This window comes from Equus quagga, chromosome 1 (genome assembly GCF_021613505.1).
Source record: "Equus quagga isolate Etosha38 chromosome 1, UCLA_HA_Equagga_1.0, whole genome shotgun sequence".
In the NCBI taxonomy this organism is placed as follows: domain Eukaryota; kingdom Metazoa; phylum Chordata; class Mammalia; order Perissodactyla; family Equidae; genus Equus; species Equus quagga.
The window spans coordinates 59835036-59857588 of record NC_060267.1 but is presented as its reverse complement, the minus strand read 5'-3'; the positions used below and the strand labels follow the sequence as shown (position 1 = coordinate 59857588).

At 46.1% G+C, this 22553-nt stretch overlaps 1 protein-coding gene across 4 annotated transcripts in view; it reads right to left on the bottom strand.

Annotated features, from left to right (window-relative positions):
- The window catches only part of CLTA (clathrin light chain A), a 47913-nt gene that overhangs the window by 24054 nt on the left and 1306 nt on the right, over window positions 1–22553 (bottom strand). For 2 of the 4 annotated variants that reach the window (XM_046676011.1, XM_046676002.1), the window contains exons 2-4: window positions 16295–16332; window positions 14103–14220; window positions 9446–9557 (exon numbers count right to left, since the gene is read on the bottom strand). In XM_046676011.1, the coding sequence (XP_046531967.1) occupies window positions 9446–9557; window positions 14103–14220; window positions 16295–16332 (268 nt within the window). Of the gene's footprint in view, window positions 1–2419; window positions 2870–3781; window positions 3818–9445; window positions 9558–14102; window positions 14221–16294; window positions 16333–22553 lie in introns of those variants that run through there. The other 2 variants (XM_046675986.1, XM_046675993.1) reach the window with 2 other exon arrangements.

The following is a 22553-nucleotide window of genomic DNA, read 5'->3' as shown; positions in this document are numbered from 1 at the left end:
AGTGTGATGTCTCCAGCTTTGTTCTTTCTCAAGGCTACTTTGACTATTTGGAGTCTTTTGTGATTCTGTACAAATTTTAGGATTGTTTGTTCTATTTCTGTGAAAAATGCCACTGGAATTTTTTTTTTTTGAGGAAGATTAGCCCTGAGCTAACATCTGCCACTCCTCCTCTTTTTGCTGGGGAAGACTGGCGCAGAGCTAACATCCGTGCCCATCTTCCTCTACTTTATATGTGGGACGCCTATCACAGCATGGCTTGCCAAGCAGTGCCATGTCCGCACCCGGGATCTGAACCGGGGAACCCCGGGCCGCCAAAGCAGAAGGTGCAAACTTAACCACTGCGCCACTGGGCTGACCCCAAATCCCGCTGGAATTTTGCTGGGGATTATACTCAATCTGTAGCTTGCTTTGGGCAGTGTGGACATTTTTAACAATATTAATTCTTATCCATAAGCATGGAATATATTCTCATTTATTTGTGTCTTCAATTACTTTCATCAGTGTCACAGTTTTCAATATACAGGTTTTTTGGTGGACTCTTTAGGATTTCTATATATAGTATCATGTCATTTGCAAATAGTGACAGTTTTACTTTTCCAATTTGGATCCCTTTTCTCTTTCTTGCCTAATTGCTCTGGCTAGGACTTCTAATACTATATTGAATAACATTTAAAATTTGACATAAAAAACAAACCGGCCCCAAGAAAGAGGTTTGAAACTAAATGATGAGCACCCACTGAGTCCCTAGACCAACTCCCTCCTTTTTATGAAGCCCCACGGGGTATTGCAGGCATTAGAAACAATCCCAGATCACTGCTGCGTAACAAACCACCTCAGCACGAGGCTGGAATACTAGGGACTGGCTAGGCATTTCTCTGTTGGTCTCTCCACGTGGGCTGGTTTGCACTTCCTCACAGCATGGTGGCTCCAGGGTGGCAGAGTTTTTTACCTGATGGCTCAAGGACTACCAGCTTGTGTTTTCCAACAAACCAGCCATAAGCCGCGTTGACTTTTATGACCTAGCCTTGGAAGTCCTCTTGTATAACTTCTGTCATGTTATCTAGTCACCTCTTGGTCTTGGGAATGTTACAAACTTTACTGACACCTTAAGCTGCCATATCCACCCTCAAGAAACCATCTGGTGTCAGAGGCAAGACCAGTTCAGATGATACCAGTAAGACAATACCAAAAGGTAAGCTGCCCCACGTAGAGGGCCATGGGAGCTCAGGGGCAGGAGCAAGGAGAGGCAGTGTGGAGGAAACCTTTGAGCTAGTTCTTAAACTGGATTCTGACATTTTGAATGGCATTAGCAAGGCCTGGAGATGACAGCTGGTCAGTGGACAACAGTACGATCAAAGGTGGCTAAAGGGGAGGAATGAAGAGAACTGTGGGGCAGATCAAGGAATGCCCAAAGCAGCAGCTTGGACAGGGGGATGTAGGTGGAAAATTAGTGAAGGTTCCTCTCCCTTCCAGACATAATTACCACAGGAGAGATGGGAGACGTTCCTTCTTGGCAATGGCAAGAGCAACCCCCTTCCGCAGTGTGGTACAAGAGTTGACATCAGGCTCCAACTGGGAAATCTATCGGGTACCTAGCAGCAGATTTCTGAAATATGGCTTTATTAGCTGCTCGAACCATCACCTAAAATGTGACAGGTTCTGAGGGCTGACAGTGTGTTGCTGCCTGAATGGAGCAGTCTCCTCGAAGCACCTGTTGTGTAGATCAATGTCATCCAGAACTTCCGTGATGATGGAGATGTGCTGTAATCTGTGCTGTGCAGTTCAGATGCCACTACCTAACCACACGTGGCCACTGAGCCTATGAAATGTAATTAGGCCTAGAAATGTATGTTTAATTTTCATTAATTTAAATTTAAACAGCCACACATGCCGAGCAGCTGTTGTACTGGCCAGCAAGGTGTAGATGAAGAATTTGGCACTAGAAATGAGTGAAGTACTAGGGATGGCACTGACACGTGCTCCAGGAATCCAGTGACAGGGCTAGGCCCCATGCTAACGCCATCCTGACTCAGGTTTACTGGCTGAACCCACAGGAGTGAGGGTCTCACTACAGTCTCTATACCCCAGAGAGACCCCTGTTGAAATATACTATCTAAGACCCCAAAGTACGGACAGTGACAGCCGTGTGGGAGAAGATGTCTAGGCTGATGAGGGGTTCACAGCGCTGTTTTAGGTGGCAATAAGGGGTTAACGTTTAGCCGGGGAACTCCCTTTTCAAGTGGAAACCTCCACAGAATCCTACTGCAGACAACAGAAACTTGGAGCTATTTTAGTTCGAGGTGGGGGGGGGGGGGCACTCAATGGCTGTGCCTCCTCACAGCCCTAGAAATGATGAAAGGCAACTTCTCCTCACTCCAAACCTCAGCACCTTGAGGTCAATAATGAAGCTTCGGGCTTGCTGTTTGGAAACAAATTTATTCTCAGAATAATGCACAAAAGCACAGCTGTGGCTACACCGGGAGGCTCCCCCACTCCTCCGCGCCGCCCGCCCGCTCCCTCCTCTCTGAACGCCAGGGAGAACACAGGTAAAGGAAACATGCAATCACCAACAATGATCAACTCTAAAGACAAAAGGTTTGGTCCAAAAGAACTCAACATAATTAACCCAATTACTGTGAAGAGCTTCACTGAGCAGGACTGAGCTAGTGCAGGTGTAGGGTTTCCACAGCCGGCTCTTCAGTGCACCAGGGGGGCCTGCTTGAGGGAGATGAGGACAGAGCGCATGCGGGAGACGTCTTTGGCCTGCTTGCTGGACTTGGGGTTAAAGTCACACAGCCGGGCCACCCGTTCCCACTCAGTGCCTGGGGACGACTCGTCAATGTCATTTACAAAGGCTTCTTCTGCTGCCCTGGAAGCAACAACAAAACATGTTGGTGTAACGCAGGACCCCGTGAGCTCTTCACGCCTGACTTAACGGCGTTCTCCTTTCCAAAGAGTTAACACCCCCGGCCCGAGTCAGACTCGGGAACAGACACGTGGTCAGCTCTCCGAGGCACGGTGCCTGGACTGCTGTGTAAAATGTTGGAATACAGGTGTTTGGCTCAGGGCGCTCTCCTCTGTCTGGTGATACAGAGCATTAAAAAGCGGGTCTTGAAGCTGCTGCACACTGCCTTCACTACCACGAGCAAAGCAGCTTGGAGAGTATCTATGTTGGGCTGTCGTGAGTTTCAAATAAACTTAGAGACTTCTAAAAAGCCCACAGGTCACTGCACAAGAGCCTCTGGATTTATTCCTAAGGCTGGAGAGAAACAGGGCAGATCAACAGGAACTCAAGACAAAGCTCCCATCCAGCAGACACCCGAGACTGAAGCTGTTCTGGGAGGGTGTTTGTTAGGACATTCTCCAGTTCAGCCAAAAGGTGGCCATGTTCCCTCCAGCCAGATGCCTCGGGCCACTCAGGGCACACTCTGGCAGGGGTGGGTGCCCAATAGCTGGAGAGCCAATCAACGTCAGTTGCTTTTTGGTAGGATGCTGCTCCAATATTTTTTGACGTCCAGGTCAGCCCACCCCGAGCTGGGAACTAACTGGTGGGAGCTACAGCCCGAAAGGACAGTGTTAAAAGGAGGGAAGACACACTATATTCATCTACTCCAACAAGCATCACGGGCAAAGCGAAAGCAATGGAGATGACTGGTCTGTGGGGACGGAGGGCGGCACTCACAGGGATGGCTGTGGCAAACACCGCTGAAGCCCAGAGCCACTACAACACTGCGACTTCATGGCACACACAGTTACGGGCAGTGAGAAAGGTTTACTTAACTGTTCTAGGCTGTAGCAAGGATGGTTTATGTTTGTGCTTAAAGGTGAAGAGAAGAAAAGAAACAAGGAGAGAAACTTTAGGTCAGATATAGAAAATGAGAATGAGCTCAATGCAGATGGTAAGCTAGACATGCCCTTGCCACTCTACTCGGGAACGTGCAGCTGGCTTTGCTGGGCCACCTGCTGCCCAGCAAACCCAGACTCGACTTTTCCAGTCTCCATTTCTACTCCAGAGAGAATGTGCAAAATCAAATCCAACACCACCTGTAAGTCCAGCATTTCACAAGTCTCCCTGCAAATGCACCTGGGCCAGGACACCCAGCCCCGTCTTCTAACGGGATGAACAGGCCAACACCACAAGCCCTACGGCCCTCAGCCTGTTGTCCATCGTCCCCAAAGCTGCTCTCTTCCTCCATTCCACTCTCATCTCCCTTATATCGAAAGCTAGTTCTAATTTTTGAGGAGGAAACAGCAAGAACTGTTCCCAAGTCGTCGGTAATACTACTCTGATAACAGGAATCCTTAAACCAAAAAACTTTTCCAGAGAAGATGCACTTTCCTTTGGGGGGAAAGCCAAAGTGGCCCCTATCAGACAACTTTGGCTACCCTAACCTCAAGGCTCAGGCCTCTTTGTGCCCGCGTGGGGGACAGGGCATCAGAAGCTGGCCACTAGATGACAATTTCCGACATGTAAGACCATGGAGAAACAATTACAGCTCCCCATTGGAGACAACCCCGTCGGCTCTGGACTCTTCTGCCCCGAAGGAGAGGCAACCAACCCTGCATTCTTTGAAGGAACCGAATGTAAAATGCTGCCCCCACTGGCCCCTAACCCCGGACTTCCACCTCCCCCCCGCCCCGGGACACTTGTCCTTCCCACCCGGGGCCGGGAGGCAGCAAGAGGTCAGAGCCCACCCAGTGCCAAAGCCTTCCCAGACAAGATCATGAATGACCCACATTTTGCAAGGGACCCAGCTTCCTTCCCTCCAAAACCCCGAATACAAGAAACGGCAGAGCAGGGAGTCATGATTCTGCGAGACAATCAATGGATCAAAGCCCCAGCTTATCCACTCTTATGCAGCCCCCACAGTGCCAATTTGAAATAACTTAAAAAGCAAAGCAATTTGTGACATAAAAGGAGTATTAACTCTAAATGAAAAGAAGAATGAAAACAAGAGAAGAAATTAGTTTTGCAACATACACATAACCAATCACGTCAGCGAAGGGTTGTTTGTAGAAAGCTTCGTCTGCCACCCTAGACAGCAAGAGGTCCCAAAGGCAGGCAAGCAGGCAGGAAAAAAGAGAGAACATTGAGAAGCAGAAACATCTCAAACCCACAATAGAGGCACCACTGTGCTCTGGGGAGCCGCTCCCAAGGCTCCATCCTAACCCAGCAAGGCTTCCGGCACTGCAGACTCCATCAGGCGCCGATCCTCCGCTGGGCTTCCCCACGGGGCTTCACAGTGAGCACGGCCAACTTCAGCCCCTTGCCTCACACCCCAGCCAACAGGAGCATTTCCGCAGCTCCCACTTGGGAGCTAAGCCCTTTTACAGACATGGTGTCAACTCAATCCTCAACTCCAACGACCTAGGACACGGAGTGTTCTCACCGCGCTTTACAGACGAGCTAACGGGGCCTCGAGACGACACCACCTGCTCAGCAGCAAGTGGCAACTTTGCGGGGGCAGCAGAAGTCACAGACAGGGCTGCACCTTAATGCTTCTTGCCAGCTGGCGTGTGCTCAGGAAGCTGTGTCACCTTTCTGCCTGCTTCAGTACATATCACTGGGCATGAACGCTGCCAGCCCCCCACGTGCCAGGTCCCAAAGCCAGTTTTATCTTGGATTATCCAACTACTGCTTCCCCACAATGGCCGAAGAGGATCAATTTTCAGGATCCTGGAAACACACATGGTCATTTCAAAATCCCCATGTTAGACAAAAAAGCAGCTGGAAGCGAGCTGTCTGGTGTACAGACCTACAGACAGGGGTCCTGGCTCTGGCTCGCTGTGTGTCCCTCAATACAACTGTCTGACTGCTCAGCCCATGCCAGCCTTGACCGATTCGACAAGGTGCAGCCTAGGAGCCCCAGCTCCATCCCTCCTCAACTCTCCCACTGGGAACGGATCAAAACGGCAGGGCTCTTGGACAAGAAGGAAAGGGGGCAAGCTGGGTGGAAGAGTCTACACCGCAGGGGACAGGCTAGTTCAGACTCCACCGCCCAGGCTGAATCCCTGGGCCCAGCCAGCCCACTATGTCCACGGTGGGTGGCAGGGAACCGCCCTCAAGGAGTCTGCCCTGTCCTTTGCCAGGTCAGTCTGGGGTGCAGAAGTGGAAGGGACATTTTTTAAGGACAATCATGCCTGGTCATTAACCTAAACTCCTATTTATTTAAACGGAAATTCTAGTAATTTTAATTTCAGTTTATTTTTAAACACACACACCCTTCCTTCTTTCCCATTTTGGTTTATACATAGGAAGTGTTTTGGGGAAATTTAAAGAAAGCAAAAAGAGCAGCCTTGTTGTAACTCAAACTGAGTCAGCAGGAAAACAGAGAGTTATTTGCGGGCAGGATGAGTGGGAGGGAAAGGAAAGGCAGGCCGCCTGGGAGCCCGTAATCCTTTTAGTCTACACAAAGGACTAGATCTAATCAACTTCAACTTGTGCTGACTTCCCCTGAAGAAAATAAAGGTTAGTGACGCCTGTCGAGGCCTCACTGAGACAACAAAAGCTTGAATGTCAGGCTTTTTTGCTCTTTTGCAGCTGGCCCCAAAACGAGAGAGCTTGTTGGTGACAGCACAGCCCTGTCAAGTTACGGATCAGAACAAACGGGAAATCACACACAGCACAGGCAGCCCGTGCACCTGCTCTTCGCCTGCCAGACACGGGCCCGAGGGCAGGGGCCTGCGAAGCAGGCTCGGCCTCACGCCTGTCGGAACGCTCGGGAGGCTGCCCCACGTCGGAGCCAGAGCGGGGCTCAATCTGCCGTCACTGAGAATCGGGGATTCCCCAAACTTTCACAACAGGCCTTGAAAGAAGTGAGAAGTCAGCAACAAAGCTACCCGTAAAAAGGCAAAGGTTTCTCTCATGCTTTGGAAAGGACATGGTCTGGGGTTGTCCCCATGGGTAAAACTCGTCCAACTGTGGCAGCCAGCCACTCTTCTGACTGGCTCCTATGAAAACAGAATTCTTTTCCATGGGCTGTCACTCAATAATGCATGGCTCTTGTGCAGTGATATTCAGGCCTCGACTTACAATAAAAGGAGGGAGATGCAGCCTGAGGACTCACGCTAGACTACAGTAGCCAGGAAGATAGGGGCTGTCTGCTGACAGGTCCACCCAGGGCCCAGCACAGAGCCTGGCACACGTGTGCTCCCAAGGCCTCAGGTGAGGGCATCTGGAAGGCAGCAGGCCTGATGACACACACTTACAAAAACAGGCCCTTGCCACCCCAAGTCTCCTCTTTCGAACTTGTCTGCCTTTCTGCCTTATCTCTGTGGTCCCCTTACATATCCAGCTGCGACAAGAGTTACCCAGGGAGAATGACACCTGCTTGAAATGAATACCCTCATTTTCTTTCCTCAAAATATTCACTTTTTACCTGTAAACAATGAGAAAGATGAGTCACTTTATATCTATCTCTAATATATGGGCCTTATTCCTTTAGTCCTATGGGACTCTAATGTTTAGAGTCAAACATGGATGGGGAGGGGAGCAGTCAGTGACGTCAAATCTCCAGGGGAGGAGGTATGCCATTGGAAAAAGTCGCCAGAGTGGTTCCAGAATGGCTCCCACCTCAGCCCACTGAAGAATAACTGGAATAAAGTGTAAAAACCATGCCATCTGCCCTGGAACCCTAGTGAGAGTGCCAAGTGTGTCACTAGCTTTCCACATTCAGGGTCAGCCTGTGCTGCACGGTTTCTGTAAGGAAGCGACCCGGTTTCTAAACAGCTCCGCACTCTCCATGAACGGGGAGTTTGCGTCTCCTCCCCTCTCTGGAACTTGAGAGGTTCATCTGTGAGACCACCCAACATAACACTGCAATTCCGGCAAGCAAAGTGGCCAAGCCCTAAACCAACGCCTGGAGGGACGAAACCTTTCAGACTGAACTCCTCAAAACAGGTGTGATTACTCCCTCCAGGGAGAACCGATTCTGTACAGACAGGTATCCTTTGCTTTACAGAAGGGATACAGTTTAGCAAAACTGGCTTGAAAAAATTTCTGCAATGGGAAGACCATTCCCAACGTAACCACTGTCTGAGTCAGAGAATCTGTTATGTCAACTTGCTTAAGCGTCAAGGACCCTGACACAAGGAGGGTCAGTCCCGTTTTGCCCAGTTCTTAAGCAGACTCACGGGCCGGGGCAACTCGCTAGGCTTCACGCAGTGCTTACACGAAGTGCCCCCGCAGCTTTCTCTAGAGATCTGGACTTGCATCCGGGGGAACTCATGTTGAATGAGCACAGGATAAAGGAGCCTGGACTTGTCAGCTCTTCAAACTGACCACAAGCTCAGCAGAAGCCCCGGGAGCTGATGCCACTCTCAGCAACTCAACACCCAGACGAGAGAGCAGTCCTTACCAGACTCATGACAGACCTTCCACTGGAACCCAACAGGCACGCCTCCAGTGCCTCCCTCACAGGACGGTGGCCAGGACTCTGGCCTGAGGTTTGAACCTGGCGTCTGCGGGGCAGTGGACACAACCAAGGAGGCCAACAGGAGACAGCTGAAGGCGGCTGTGGGGCACAGGCCATCCGTTCGACCACAGTTGCCCCACAATGGCAGAGGGTGGCCGGCAAAGTGGCAGTTCCCTTTTTCTGGCAGATTTCCATCTAACAGAGTTGCCAGAGACAAGGGCACTTAAACCCACCTCTGCCGCTAAGGACAGGAACCCAAGGATATTTACCCTGGAAATTAAAACATCCCCAGGCCCAGACCGGCCTCTCTTTACACTGAAGTGAGTGAACTAACTATGGAGTGAAAGCTGGACTCCGGATCCAGCAGGGAAACCAAGCCCACTGGCTAGACCAAGCAAGCAGCACTGCCTCGGCCTCGCTCCCACCAAGCCACTTCCAAGTGGACTCCGCGCACGGAGCAAAGACCACAACTCCTGGTCGGTGGTGATATGAGAATGAATGTTTCTCCCCACAACTATTTAACCTTCAGTAAGTGAGTAAATTCTGAAAAGGGCATTTAAGACGTCAACTTGAGATTTTCTTAGACACAGATAAGTACCCAGAGAACCCTTAATTCTGAAGTCCCTATGTTGGAAGGCCCGTGGTTACCCAATCACAAAGCACATCTCCCTGCTCACATACCCCTTCGTGAAGCAGCTTTCAGAGGGCAGGGCTGTGTTCAGGACACGCAACGTGACCAAGTCCACGATCATCTCCCAAATACTGAGGTCTTTGCATATTCATGAAAGCGGCCTTTCATTTCAGGGTTACATTCTGACACGTGGACTCGATCGATGAAATCACTTTTCCTTTTGCTGTATCATACCATTACAGGTGGTGCACATTAACCAAACACTGAATTGAGATAGCTAAAGAACTGGCTCAATTGTGCTCACAAAAAAGAGACCTGCAGCTGAGAACCTACACTGGCTGTTGGAAATGGATTTGACACAGCCTTGGAAACCAGCTGTTGCTGAAGCACCAGGACTGACCTGTTGTTGGCTTTCGTTTTCTGGAGCTGCTCATCCTGCCTCGCATACCACTCTTCTAGCTCCTTTATTGCTTTTTCTTTCCACTCTGCTTCTTGCTTCCGAGAATTGGCATCTTTGAAGGGAAGAAAAAGGAGAACAATAGAAATGAGGCAAAACACAAATTGAAGTTCATTTCATCAGTTTATTTTAGCCTGATTTTAAAAATTATTTTATTTTTTTTTTTGCTGAGGATTAGCCCTGAGCTAACATCTGTGCCAATCTTCCTCCACTTTATATGTGGGCTGCCACCTCAGCATGAGTGGCTGACGAGTGGTATAGCTCCGCACCTGGGATCTGAGCCCACAAACCCAGGCCACCGAAGTGGAGCATGCCGAACTTAAGCACTACACCATGGGGCTGGCCCTGTATTTAGTCTCCTTAAACTTACGCTGTGTGCAGGTGTGTGTGTGCGTGTTGGAGGGAGAATAGTTGGGAAGGAAGACAGAATTCTGTTGTCCCTGCTGGTACATCCAGCTCTTGGATCTCAGCAATTCTACTCAAGGTGTTTTACCAGTTCATCTCCACTGACAACTTAGTAAATCACTAGTTTGGGGGGGCGTTTTTGGGAAAAGGGGAGGTTGAAATACTTTCCACAGAAAAAAGCCTTTTGGGGCACCAACTGGGGAAAAGCAATTAGGAACGATTCTTTCATAACGCTGCTAACATTAGTTCTGGGTGGACTATGCATATTAGATAATCTTTTAACAAAATCTTCCCACAAACTATATTCCACAGCCCAGGTCTGCAACTAACGGTTCTGTAACACAAGGTGGCACTCTCTTAACTGAAGAGGGTACAAGCATGTCTAGGAGAAGCGGGGAGCTTTCAAGAAAATTGCCAGAGGTAGGGAGGATTCAGGAAGCAGGGAATGGTAGACACACATGTGAGAGTTGGAGAAGAGCGCAGAACATCCGCTCCTGCTGAGAGGGTAGAGAGCGTCTGTGGCAGAGCAATGGAGAGAAGTGCAGTGGGTGGGCGGGGATCATTATTAACAGCTATTCAAAAGGTGACAGAAATTAGAGAAAACGCACACCTCGCAGGTTTGCCAGATTGGAGTCTCAAACATAAAGTTTCTTAGGACTAACTATGGGTTCAACCATGGGTTCCTCTAAGAGAGTTAGCTAAAGAGACATAAGTCACTAAATAGTGGGAGAGAAAGAAATACAGGCCATAGCTATCGCTGCAGTTGACACTTGAAATTACTGACACTTCATATTAACAACGTCCTCTCTAGTAGGTGTTTTACACATGCCTCATTTAATCTTTACAACAATCCCAAGAAGGAAAACTCTAGTCCCACATTCAGCAGTGAGAAAAACTACAGCTCAGGATGTTTGAGCACCTTCCTCCAGGTTATAGTAAGTGGTGGAGCCAAGATTCAAACCCAGGTCTGACTCTAAAGCTCTCACTTTTCTACCTCATTATGCTGCCTCCAAAGGAGGGAAAGAAAGGGAAGCAAGCCTAGAAATACAAGACGTGACCCGAAGACAGTCACCAGTGATCCAGATGAGAGTGTGGACAGTGCAGAGCCAGAGGCCAACCTGTAATTAGTATCTTCGAGGAGGAGAGTAGAAAGCAGTGGTGGTGGCAAGTAACCAACTGAAGAGAAGCAGCAAAGCCTTTGGGGGCATTTTTAGGGCCTTTGCAGGAAACGTCTTAGAGTAACAATCTGGAGAAGGCTGTGTCTGTAACTATAAGAAACAGCCTAATAGCAGCTTGGAACTCCCCCAAAGTTTCAGATTATAAAGAATTTGTTACCCTGTTATCTATCTTATCAGAAGATGACCTACCACCCAGAAAGAGAATTATTTTACTCAGGTTTTCCACGGATGACTCAAGTATATACAGTAAACTTCTGGTGCGTGTCTGTCCTTGGCATTAAGTGTATGCATTAAGTCTGTGTGTAACGGAGGGCACTATGATGCAATGCGAGATGCTGTGGGCCGACCATGCCATGTGGACAAAGAACCGAAACATAGCAAATTTAAAATGTAAGGTCTTCTTTTCAAGAGTGGTGAAATTACTTCCAAAAAATTACTTTTTGATTGGAAAGTATTTTCTATGTAGTCTGATGACCTTGTTTCATTTTTTTTGCTGAGGAAGATTTGCCGAGCTAACATCTGCTGCCAATCTTCCTCGTTTTTCATGTGAGCTGCCGCCAGAGCATGGCCACTGACAGACGAGTGGTGTAGGTCTGCTCCTGGGAACCAAACCCAGGCTGGCGAAGTGGGCCCTAAAATCTTGTTATATATTAGGAACAAAATATTACAGAAACTTATCTCTGAAAAATTAATCTAATTTAGATAAAAATTGTGACCATCTGCAGATCATAGTTACTGCGTAAAACAGTAACTTTAAATTGTATTTTTGCTTTTGCTGATTTATTATGGCAATAAGAATTTAGAATTCTTAAATGCTTAGCTGGATGGGACCAAGATTCAAACCATGATGCACTCTCTCTGAATCTGCGAAGGAGAGGCGGGAGGGAAGGATGAAGTGTCTGCTCAGAGAGCAGGGCACACTGCAGCTGTCTCCTCCTCTGGCTGCCCTCACTGCCATTCACAGAAAGGAAAACTACTTGACAATGTGGCCAGCAGCTAAGCTGAAAACCAATGACATTGGCTCTCTGTTTTTAGCATCTTGTGCTTTCTCAGTTCTTGCAAGGATAAAAGGGGCCAATAAAGAAACACCTAGTTCATGGGCCAGTTTAATTTGCTTCAAGTGGAATGCAAGGCCAAATGTTTTACTTCCCTTAGGAAGGCATCTTGCGTGAAGAAAATACTTCATGGAATATTCCCAAAATGCCCAAAAGAAAATGCAGTATTTCCAGATGCCAAAGTGTACTTGGCTCCATGGAGAAGACAACTTTGTTAAACTTTGGGGAAAGAGAAAAGATAAAGCTGGGTTTTGTAACATGAAAAATACTTCCAGCTGTACTAATACCAGCTAACTCTTGCCCCTAGGCCTACTCAGAAGAGACCCCCAAGCAGCAGCAGCAGGGACCATGGCCGCTGGCACGAGAGACCTATTTTCATCTTTTTAAAGCAGCACTACCCAGTACAGGAGCTAATAGCCATATGTGGCTATTTAAACTTAGTAAAATTAAATAAAATTTAAAATTCCATTTCTCAGTCATACTTAGCCACATTTCAAGTGCTTAATGGCTACATATGGTTAGTGGCTACCAAACTGGACAGTACAGATACAGACTATTTCCATCATCACAGAAATTACTACTGGATAGTACTCTAAAGCTTCATATATAAATGTGCCCTTTGTTCTGAAAGCCACATGAACTGGATTGGAGAGAGGACAGTTTGGCACTAACCAGGTGTGTTATCTGGGTCAAGTTCTTTCCTATCTCTAGCTGTCAGTTACCCCATCTGAAAAATATGGAGTTATGTTTTTACTAGTTCAGTGGTTCCCAAGAAGAAAGAATAATGTTGACAGAGTGGTTACATACAAGAACGTCATTATTTCTAGATGTACAACAAAATATTTAGACACGAAATATATGATGTCTGTATCTTAAAGTAGACCAGCAAAAAAGTGTGTTTACATTCAAAATACATGTACATAATACATGTACAAAATACATATACATACACACAACACACACACGCTTCATTTATATAAAGATAACCCAATAGGACACACGTTCATTTTACTCCTTTCAACTGTTCTGTGTTTTAAATTTTAATAAAAAGCTGAGAAAAGACTATCTCGTGGATAACATCCCCACACTCTGACATACCTCCCCAACCCACCACATACGGACAGCAACTCTCCCGATCTTGACCAACAGCTCACAATCCACACACACAGCTCTTCCCCAAAAGCCAGGCTGGCTGTCACTGATCTCGGGCTCAGCTGCCCGGCCAGACGGCCTGACCAGCAAATGCAGTGTGGCGGAAGGGACAGTGTGCACCCTGAAGCAGGGCAGACTTAAGCCGAAATTCGGACTGCACCATTTCATAGCTGTGTGATTCAAAAACTTATTCAACCTATGATCCTTACATTCCTCATCCATAAAAATGTACAAACTTACCTTACAGGGGTATTAAGGCAAGAAAAACAAATCGTACATGTTTTTTAAGACACCTCTCTTTTCCTATTAAGCGTTACCTTCAATTCAGCTGTCAAATGACAAATAGACTGTGAAATGGACTATCTGATGTGGATATAAGACCTTCGAGTTTACAAAGCTCTCTCACAAATACCATCTCAGACTACCCTTGGGTCGTAACACTGACCTTACTCTGCAGATGAAGAAAACAGACTCCGAAAGGTTTGAGTAAGAGCCCAGAGCTGGTAAGAGTTAAGACCGGGCCTTGAACCCAGTCTTAGACTCCAAGTCCAGGGCTCTTCCCACAGCACCGCTCTGCTCCTGAGAGGAGAGGATGCACTCGCTCTCTGAGCTGCCCTAATCCGCACACAATGGCATATTATGAAGCATCTCCATGAGGGCGGCCCTCTGACCTGCAGATTGAGAACAATACCTTCCTAAAGACTAGACAAGGACACTATGGCTAACTCAAGTTACAAAGAGAGAAAAGTAGAGTCAAGATCAACTAATCCACTGAAAACAGACAGCCAAGGACGGAAAGGGATTCCTTACCAAGGGCTTCCAAGCGCTCCGTCTGCTCTTCTCTCCATTTACGGATACTTTCAGGCTCTGACTGCAATCGATCCACTTGTGAAATAGCTGCATAACTGTCTGTCGGACCATTACTCTCCTAACACAAAACACAATTGTGCTCTATCAGTACCAGAAACTCCTTGCTGAAATGCGCTTCCTCCAGGTTAGGAGCCTGCTTGTGTACCACACTGAGGGCTATTGCAAATGTTAAAGGATTACCTTAAAAGTAACAACACAACCTTCCGTGCCAACAGGGAGCTTTCAACATTACTGCACTTAATCCTTACAATCGAGGAGGAGGCGGAGGAGCTGTCACCTATCTGTTAATGAAGGGAATGTGAGTGGGAGAAAGGAAAGTCGGGGGTGGGCTGGTAATGGACTGACTAGGAAACAGCATGATCAGTTTTAGCTTCCCCACTTGATACAGAGATTATGCGGTATCTTCAATAACAAAGGTAAGTACCTTTGTTTCTTACCTTGCAGAGACAAGGCCTAGAACCTGAGACTTCTAAATGCAGGGAAAAGGTCACTTAATACCTTCCTCAAAATATACTGAATTCTAGGACAGAGAGGGTCCGAAAGAAAACGTATCGTCACTACAGTCACACCAAGGGGAAGACAAAGGCAAATATGAGTCACGACGTGTGGGGGCTGCGGGGGCAGACTCTTCTTTACAGCAGGTTCGATTTGGGAGCTGATAAACAAATTGGTAAAGACTCAACCAGAATTTAATCTTTAAAGAATTATTTCTCCTGTTGAATTAGGAACTATTACCAGGTCAACCTAACCAGACTATAAATAAAGTTGGAAAGAGAATATTTCAAGTATTAGTAACTAACTTACTAGCACTTTCCACGCAATACAAGCTTTATCTCCCAAACACCTTGCCAGGCAAGTTTCTATTCCCGCTTCCCCGTTGGGGAATTAACTAAGACACAGAGAAAGGATGTGTCCAAACTCAAAGCTAGTAAGGAATGAAGCCAGATTCTGCACCCAGTTCTGTCTCACTCTGAAGGCCAAGCTCTAAACCAAGGATGGGACACCACAGTCTAGGCCAACTGCTGGTTTTTGTAATTAAATTTCCCTGGAACACAGCCATGCCCGTTCATTTACATACTGCCTATGGATGCTTTCATGGTACGTCAACAGAGTAGCTCGACAGAGCCCTTACGAACCACAAAGCTTAACATGTTTACTATCTGGCCCTTTAGAGAAAAAGTTCGTCCACCTTTGGTTTCAACCAATTAGACTAATCTTATCCTTCTTGCCAGTCCACTGGTTGAAGGATGGGCAGAAACCCAGGCATAAGGAAAGCACCAGGTTATTCCCCCAGGTGACAGTGATTACCTTCCGCTGATCCAGAGAGAAATGCAGGACTTTTTTTGGGCAGCTGGGAGAAGAAGAGAAACCCCATCTGGTTCTAGATAATATGACACGCATGCACATGTGAGACGGGGAAGTGCGGCTGCCATCTCACCACCATGAAAAAAGTCTGAGAACAAATCTGCCACACTCAGCAGGGAGAGCCAGAGCATTCGAGGAAATGAGTCAGAGTCCTGGTCTGAAGACACCTACCCTATCCCAGAGCTCTTTCAATTATATATACTAGTAAATTCCCTATGTTTAAGCCAATGCAAATTGGGCTGGCAACCGAAAGCTTAGGGATACAGAAAGAAAATAATGGTAGTCATCACAAATACCAGCTGCCTTCACTCCCAACAATCCAAAAGTTCAAATGCTGGCCCCACTACATGCTACCTTTGTTACTTTAGCGATTTACCTCTGTGTGCCTGTTTACCCATCTGTAAAACAGGAATAACAATAATACAGGCCCCTTGGGTTGTTGTGAAAATTAAATAAGATTAAGTAAAAACAGTGCTTGACACAGCACACGGCAGAGTGTTTAAATGAGCCATCACCATCATCACGATGAAGGGTCATTTCTTGAGAAGAAAGTTGGTAACACTAGGGCCAGGTCAATAACATTTTAAAAGAATGTTCTATCAACATCACTTCTCTTCAAATCTTTCCACTCTGGCAGGTAACATACCAGCTAATGATACATCCAGGAAAGTCAAAGGAGTAGGGTCCTTTCTAGGTCAGTCAATTCAAATCACAGGAAAGGGAGACTCTTGACCACTATCATTCAACACAATCAGAGTACTCTGTACCTGGTAGTATTCGCCATTCATTACTCCATCAACAGCATCTGCAAGACAGAAGATTCAGTCTATCAGTCAGGGCTGGCCAAATGCTGGGCAAAAGGGTTACAGAGTAACGCAGTATTCTTTGTACGCCATAGGTACTGTTAAGATACTAAATGCTATCTCTGTGCTTGGTACTAGATATAACAATGAACAATTTTCTATTTAACGAAACCAAGATATGCTGATACACAAATGACAAATGACTTCATCAAAATGTGGACCCCGCTCCCAAGCCCAACAGCTTGAGTCTGGTTTCTGGCTTAGAGAGACAACACATGAAAGCCTAGCAGAGCAGTCTCATGGAGCAACAGTGTTTCTCCATGAAAGCTCCGGAGAAGGCAAATAAAAAGTGTGGCCTGGAATTCTTCACAGTGAGCAGAGACGTGTGGCCTCATGGGAAACCAAGGTGCTTTCTTGGGGGTCAAGTTCTCCATCCTGTGGCTGGAGCAGGTTTGGCACCTAAGGGTCTACAATGGAGACCCCTTGCTAACTCCTCTAACCCACTTGGAATTAATCCAGAACAGCAAGATCTGGACATACCAAATTAAACCAGTGTTTTCAAGGATGCAAGCTGCAAAAACTCAAAGCGTGGTGTACACTCTGGTCTTATTGGCACAGTTAGTTATTCATAAGCTAAGGGAGAAAGTCCATCTCAGAAATATGAGAAAGTAAGACCCAGAGACTCTCCATCCATAGGGTACAAAACGGTAGTCCGCAGGCTGAATGTATTTTATTTAAAACACAAAGTACTAAGTCAGGAAATTTCACAAAATTAGGACTTCTAGGTTTTGGGGGTGAGGGGAAGGCAGAAAGAAAATCTGGCAATCCTGGGCCTGCAGCCTTCAATTGGCAATAACTGTCTGAAATGAGACAGCCTTTTCGTGCAGCATGCTCTGGTCAATTTGCCAGTCCCCACTAGCCACACTTTTTTTAAAACCCATTCTGTCTCTCACTAGTTCAGTTATCTGATTAGCCCGATTAGCAGGTGCTTCTAGCCCCGCCCTGACCCAGCAGCTGTCACTAAGAGGTAGTCTGTACAGGGCCCCACCTAATCCCTCTGGAGAGGCTGCTCTGCCTTCCCTTGAAAGCCTCAACACGGGCACCATAAAAACGGAGTTTCTCAACCACGCACACACAGATACAGAGATCAGACTGGTGGTTAACAGAGAGGAAGAGGAGAGGGTGAAAGGAGTAAAAGGGCACATGTGTACGGTGATGGATGGTAATTAGCGTTTGGGAGGTGAATATGATATAGTCTACACAGAAATCAAAATATAATGATGTACACCTGAAATTTACATGTTATAAATCAATGTCACCTCAATAAAAAGTGAACAGACCAGTGATTAAAAAAAGTTTAGCTTCTACCTATATATTCTGTACTTTATATCTGTTCTTTGACCCACATTTACTACCTACTTTGCAGGACTTCTATTATTTTGTCCAAATTTTTTCAAACTGTGATGACCATCTTATTGCCTGGAGTGGGAGAGGGAAGTTGAGAGAGGAACCTAAAAGACATAAGAAGTATCTTTCAGTAGTAAAAGGAAGGCCAAGCAGTCATTGTGGGCCACCATCAGAGGCCCTCACAGGGCAGTATGTGGAAACAGCACAGCTGTGCCAGAAGCCTGGGGCAGGGTGCTCTCTGCCTCATTCTTTCCTTCTAACAGGCAGAGATTTCATCAAACTATTCCTCTGGTCTTCTTTAACTAATTAAACCCAACCTGAGCTGCCTATTTTCCAAATCAACCCAAACATTTGATCTATTCCATTGGTTCTCTTGTTTCTCCCAACTACCCTCCTCTTGGCTTTGGGAGGATTGAAACTTTCATAGATCATTTCCCCAGTGTATCTCTCTAAAACCAAAACATTGCTTTTAAAAAAAGGAAAATGGACACAGAAGAAAATGCCATGTAATTTCATTACTCAGTCTATTGGTTTCTATCCTTTTAGTTTACCTCATGCATATTCAGAAAATTTCTTTCAGCAAAACTGGATTCCTACAACATATGTTTTTAGTAATCCATTTGTTTGTATCATTAAATTCTCAACTTTTTTAGTATGAAAACACTTAAAGTGTGTTTCCAATGTGCCAAGGACAGTGTTAAACATTTTATATACATTAAATTTTAATCCTCACAACACACCTATATGTATCAGCCCTTCACAAATGACCTTAGAATATGCATAGGGTTCCTTGAGAAGTAAATAAGTTGCTCTTAAAGGACCAGATAATTAATGATAATATTCCTAAATTTATTTTTATGTTTAAGATACATAAGAAAAATATTAAATGCATGTATTCTGAGATATCAGCCTTCAAAAAGTGGTGCAAAACCTGAGCAAGCCCGGAGTCAAGAGGAAAGACCATCTGATAATCTGACACGAGTCCAAACTACCTCGACTTCGATCTATGTTTCAACTGGTTATGTACCTTGATTATTTCAACATATTTCTCATACTGTTCTTAATTTCCCTAATTGTTTTACTCCTATGTTTTATTTATGACAGCATAAACATGAGTTTCTCACAGTTTGTGTCAGTGGCTTTTTGCCACTTTAAGCTATTTGTGTGCCATCTACCTATACAATTTTTTAAGCATTCTATCAAGTTTTAGAAATACAGTGTTTACCAAAAAACTAATAAAAGTATTTTGGGGGCATATTCAATTGCTCCTCTGTAATAAACGCCTTGTTGTAGAATGGCTGGGTCACAGCATACGTATTTTAAAGACTTCTAAACCACCACCCGCTTGCCCCTTAGTTTCTATTACAACAAACAGCACAAGTGCCCCATTTCTCAGACCTTCATTGATACTTAGAGACTGAGTTTTACCATGTTTTTAAATTTTTGCTAATCTGATAGCAGAAAATAACCTTAAGATACCTTTGTTATGTCAATCTTATTTCCTATGACAATCACTTATCTGACATTTGGTTTTCTTCTTTACTAAACTGACTTTTGCCCATTTTTCTGCTATCTGTTGATCTCCAGGTGTTCTCTCTGTATTATCCATCCTCTCATATCGCAAATATTTTCCCTATTGTTTTTTCGTATGGTTTGTGATATTTAACACCTAGAACTACTAAATGTGTAACAGAAACACTATCAATTTTTCCTTTATGATTTCTGCATCTGCTTTTATGCTGAAGTCCTTTCCTACTCTGAAATATTCACTTTTCTTCTGGTACTTAAAAAAAAAAAAGCTTCTCTTTAATCCACCTGAAATTTATTGTGTAAGAAAAGAATGACAGTTTTTGGGGTTTTTTTGCTGAGGAAGATTAGCCCTGAGCTACCATCTTTGCCAATCTTCCTCCACTTTATATGTGGGTCACTGTCACAGCATGGCTGACAAGTGGTGTAGGTCCAGGCCCAGGATCTGAACCCACGAACCTGGGCCACTGAAGCAGAGTGCGCCAAACTTAACCACTATGCCATGGGGTCAGCTCCAAGAATGAGATAGTTTTAAATCCTAGAGCCTACAGTGGCCTGTCTGGCCAGGCCTACATTCTGGTTAATGTACTACAGCTAACACACCAACTATCCAGTTAATATATTCGAGCCCCAGGCTATTCCCAGTAGAAGAGCCTTTGATCACTAGTCCATACACAAAACCAGAAGCAATTCTCATCGCATACCTCCTCCTAAAGCACGTGCTGCCTGTCCTTTAGGTCTGAAGACCTCTCCAGATCCACTGGCAAGTGCTTTGAGTTCTATATTAGTTACTGTACTCCTATATTCACATTGAACTGGCTCAAGACAAAGGATCGTCTGTTGCTACAGAAACACGCAGAAAGGACATCTAGGGCCTTGACTCACTAGGACAACTAAGCTAAGCAAGCTGTTGCTCCAGCAGGAAACTTCCGAGGGCATCTCAGGAACTCCGGACAGAAACAGGGGCTAGAATATGTTTTCAGTGATGAAAGGCTCTGTCCCAGACCCATCTTAGACTTCACATGTTCCCCAGCCCTTTGAAGTCAAGCAGATCTGAGTTTGAGTCCCAGCTGAGCCATGCGTATATCAGCTTGCTCCCTTGGGAACACAGCTTCACTTCCACGATGACCAGTTCTCATCTGAAATAGGATGACACCACCACTCAGCCTGCAGTTACTGCATGGATCCGAAAGCACGGAGAGCACCTGGCATACCGTAAATGTGCAGTATTGCTAAAGACCACTCACGAGATGTCTCTGAACTTCTCTCCACCACTGCTACCAAAATTCCTCTCCCTCCAGAAAGCCTTCCTTAGTTCCTCTACCGCTCTTCTTGCTCCTCCTCCAAGAAAGGACTTGTGAGAAACATAACCAATAGTGCCTCACTGCCATGCTCTCTCAGGACCTCCTTAACTGCCTCTTATTCTCCTCCCCCCTCAGTACTGAGGGCTTTGCAACAGCTCTAGATTTATGCTGCCTCCTTCTGGACCACTCGTTCTTCCTCAACATCCTCAGAGCCACTTTACCCGGCTGTCACCTCTCACCTCTCAACTCAGGGCCCCTTGTCTGGTTCTCCCGACAACCAAGGGAGTCATCCATGACTCAGGCCTAACCCCTCTGGGTTTTGCCTGTCCCCATGCTCCATGGGAGTTTAGATTATGTTCCTCTCTCCTCAGTCTCTGTTTGAGCCTCCTGCCTATATACCTAAGTATAACACAGACACAGAGCTCCCTCTTAAAATGTTTCCTCAGTACACCCCAAAGGCTACAGGCTTTGTAGCACCTTTCTCGCCCTACTTCCAAGGAAAATGGTAGCCAGGTACTATGTGTAGTAATAATAATAATATTCCAGGTACTGTGTGTAAGCACTTTACAGGTGCTTGCTAATGTAATCCTGGCAACCCTATGTGGCATGTATGTGCCCCTTTTACAGAGGAGAAAACTGAGGCAGGGCAGTGGTGGTTATTTAAGTTGCCTGAGACGACAAAGCTAAACTCATCCTTGAGCAGTCTAAGATACCAGGGACTCTTAACCACTAGAGTGCTTCTTGAAAAAAAGAAAAGAAAGAAAAGGAAATTGTCCAACCAGCTCTCTAATCCCCAAAGTGCTGACCACTGCATTCTTGTTTTTTCTGACCACTGCACTATTACCAACCTCAACCACACGGTCAGAGGCCTGGCTTTAAGTCACTAAATGCTTAGTTCACTAAGCAAGTCCTTCCTAGGAACTAAGTCAGCAATCACACCTTCCTTCCCTTTGCTGAAAGCTTGATGCACAAGGGACCCATATGTCCGACTCTATTCTCTCCTTTTTGTTTTGTGAGGCAGGCTGGCCCTAAAGTAACATCCGTGCCCATCTTCCTCCATTTTATATGTAGGACGCTGCCACAGAGTGGCTTGATGAGCAGTATGTTGGTCTGTGCCCAGGATCTCAACTGGTGAACCCTGGCCCACCACAGCAGAGTGGGTGAACTTAACCACTGCGCCACTGGGCTGGCCCCTATTCTCTCCCTTTTTACCTCCTCAAGGTGCACATCACCAAGATCTGCGGGTTTTATATAGAACCCTTGGACCTGCCATTTTTGCCCATTTCTGTGAGTATCTACTATGTGCCAGTCACCGGGCTAGGCACTGGAAATACAACAGCGAGCAAAAGTAACACTGTCCTTGAATCAGGAAAATCTTCTAACTATAGGTTCTGATTCCCCCAACTCCGTCCTACCCCGGACAGCCACGAGCGCCTCTCAGAAATGACAATCTCTTATTCCACTACACCCATACGAAAACTAACCGAATATGGTACAGTCTAAGGGTGGGGACTTGGGGCTCAGCTATTAACTTGTCCTTTTTTCTTCAACAAGTTATTTCTCTGTAGGACTCAGTTTTCTCTACTATTAAATGAATGGGGCAAACTAAGGATCTAAAAAGTAAATTTTATGATTCTCAGGCAAATGTTAAAGACCACCCAACAACAAAAAACCCCCAACCACTTAAAGCCAACTTCATCTCCCAGCCACTGCCCAGGTGAACCCAACCTGCCTGCTCTCAAAGGCACTTTCAAGCATATTACATGACCTCAGGCAGAGTCTTACTGAGGGACCAATTTGCTTAGGAGGTGGCATGGTGTAGTATAAAAACTCAGAGGCTGCAAAACTGGCTGTCTCCCCACCCACGCTCCCAAGAGGTTCTGATTGGTTGGCATAGTAATTTGAGACTCCTGAGTCTGAGAGTTTCTATTCAGAGCACTATCCTAGTGCACCAAAGCCTAGTCTCGACACTCTTTCCTGCCTCA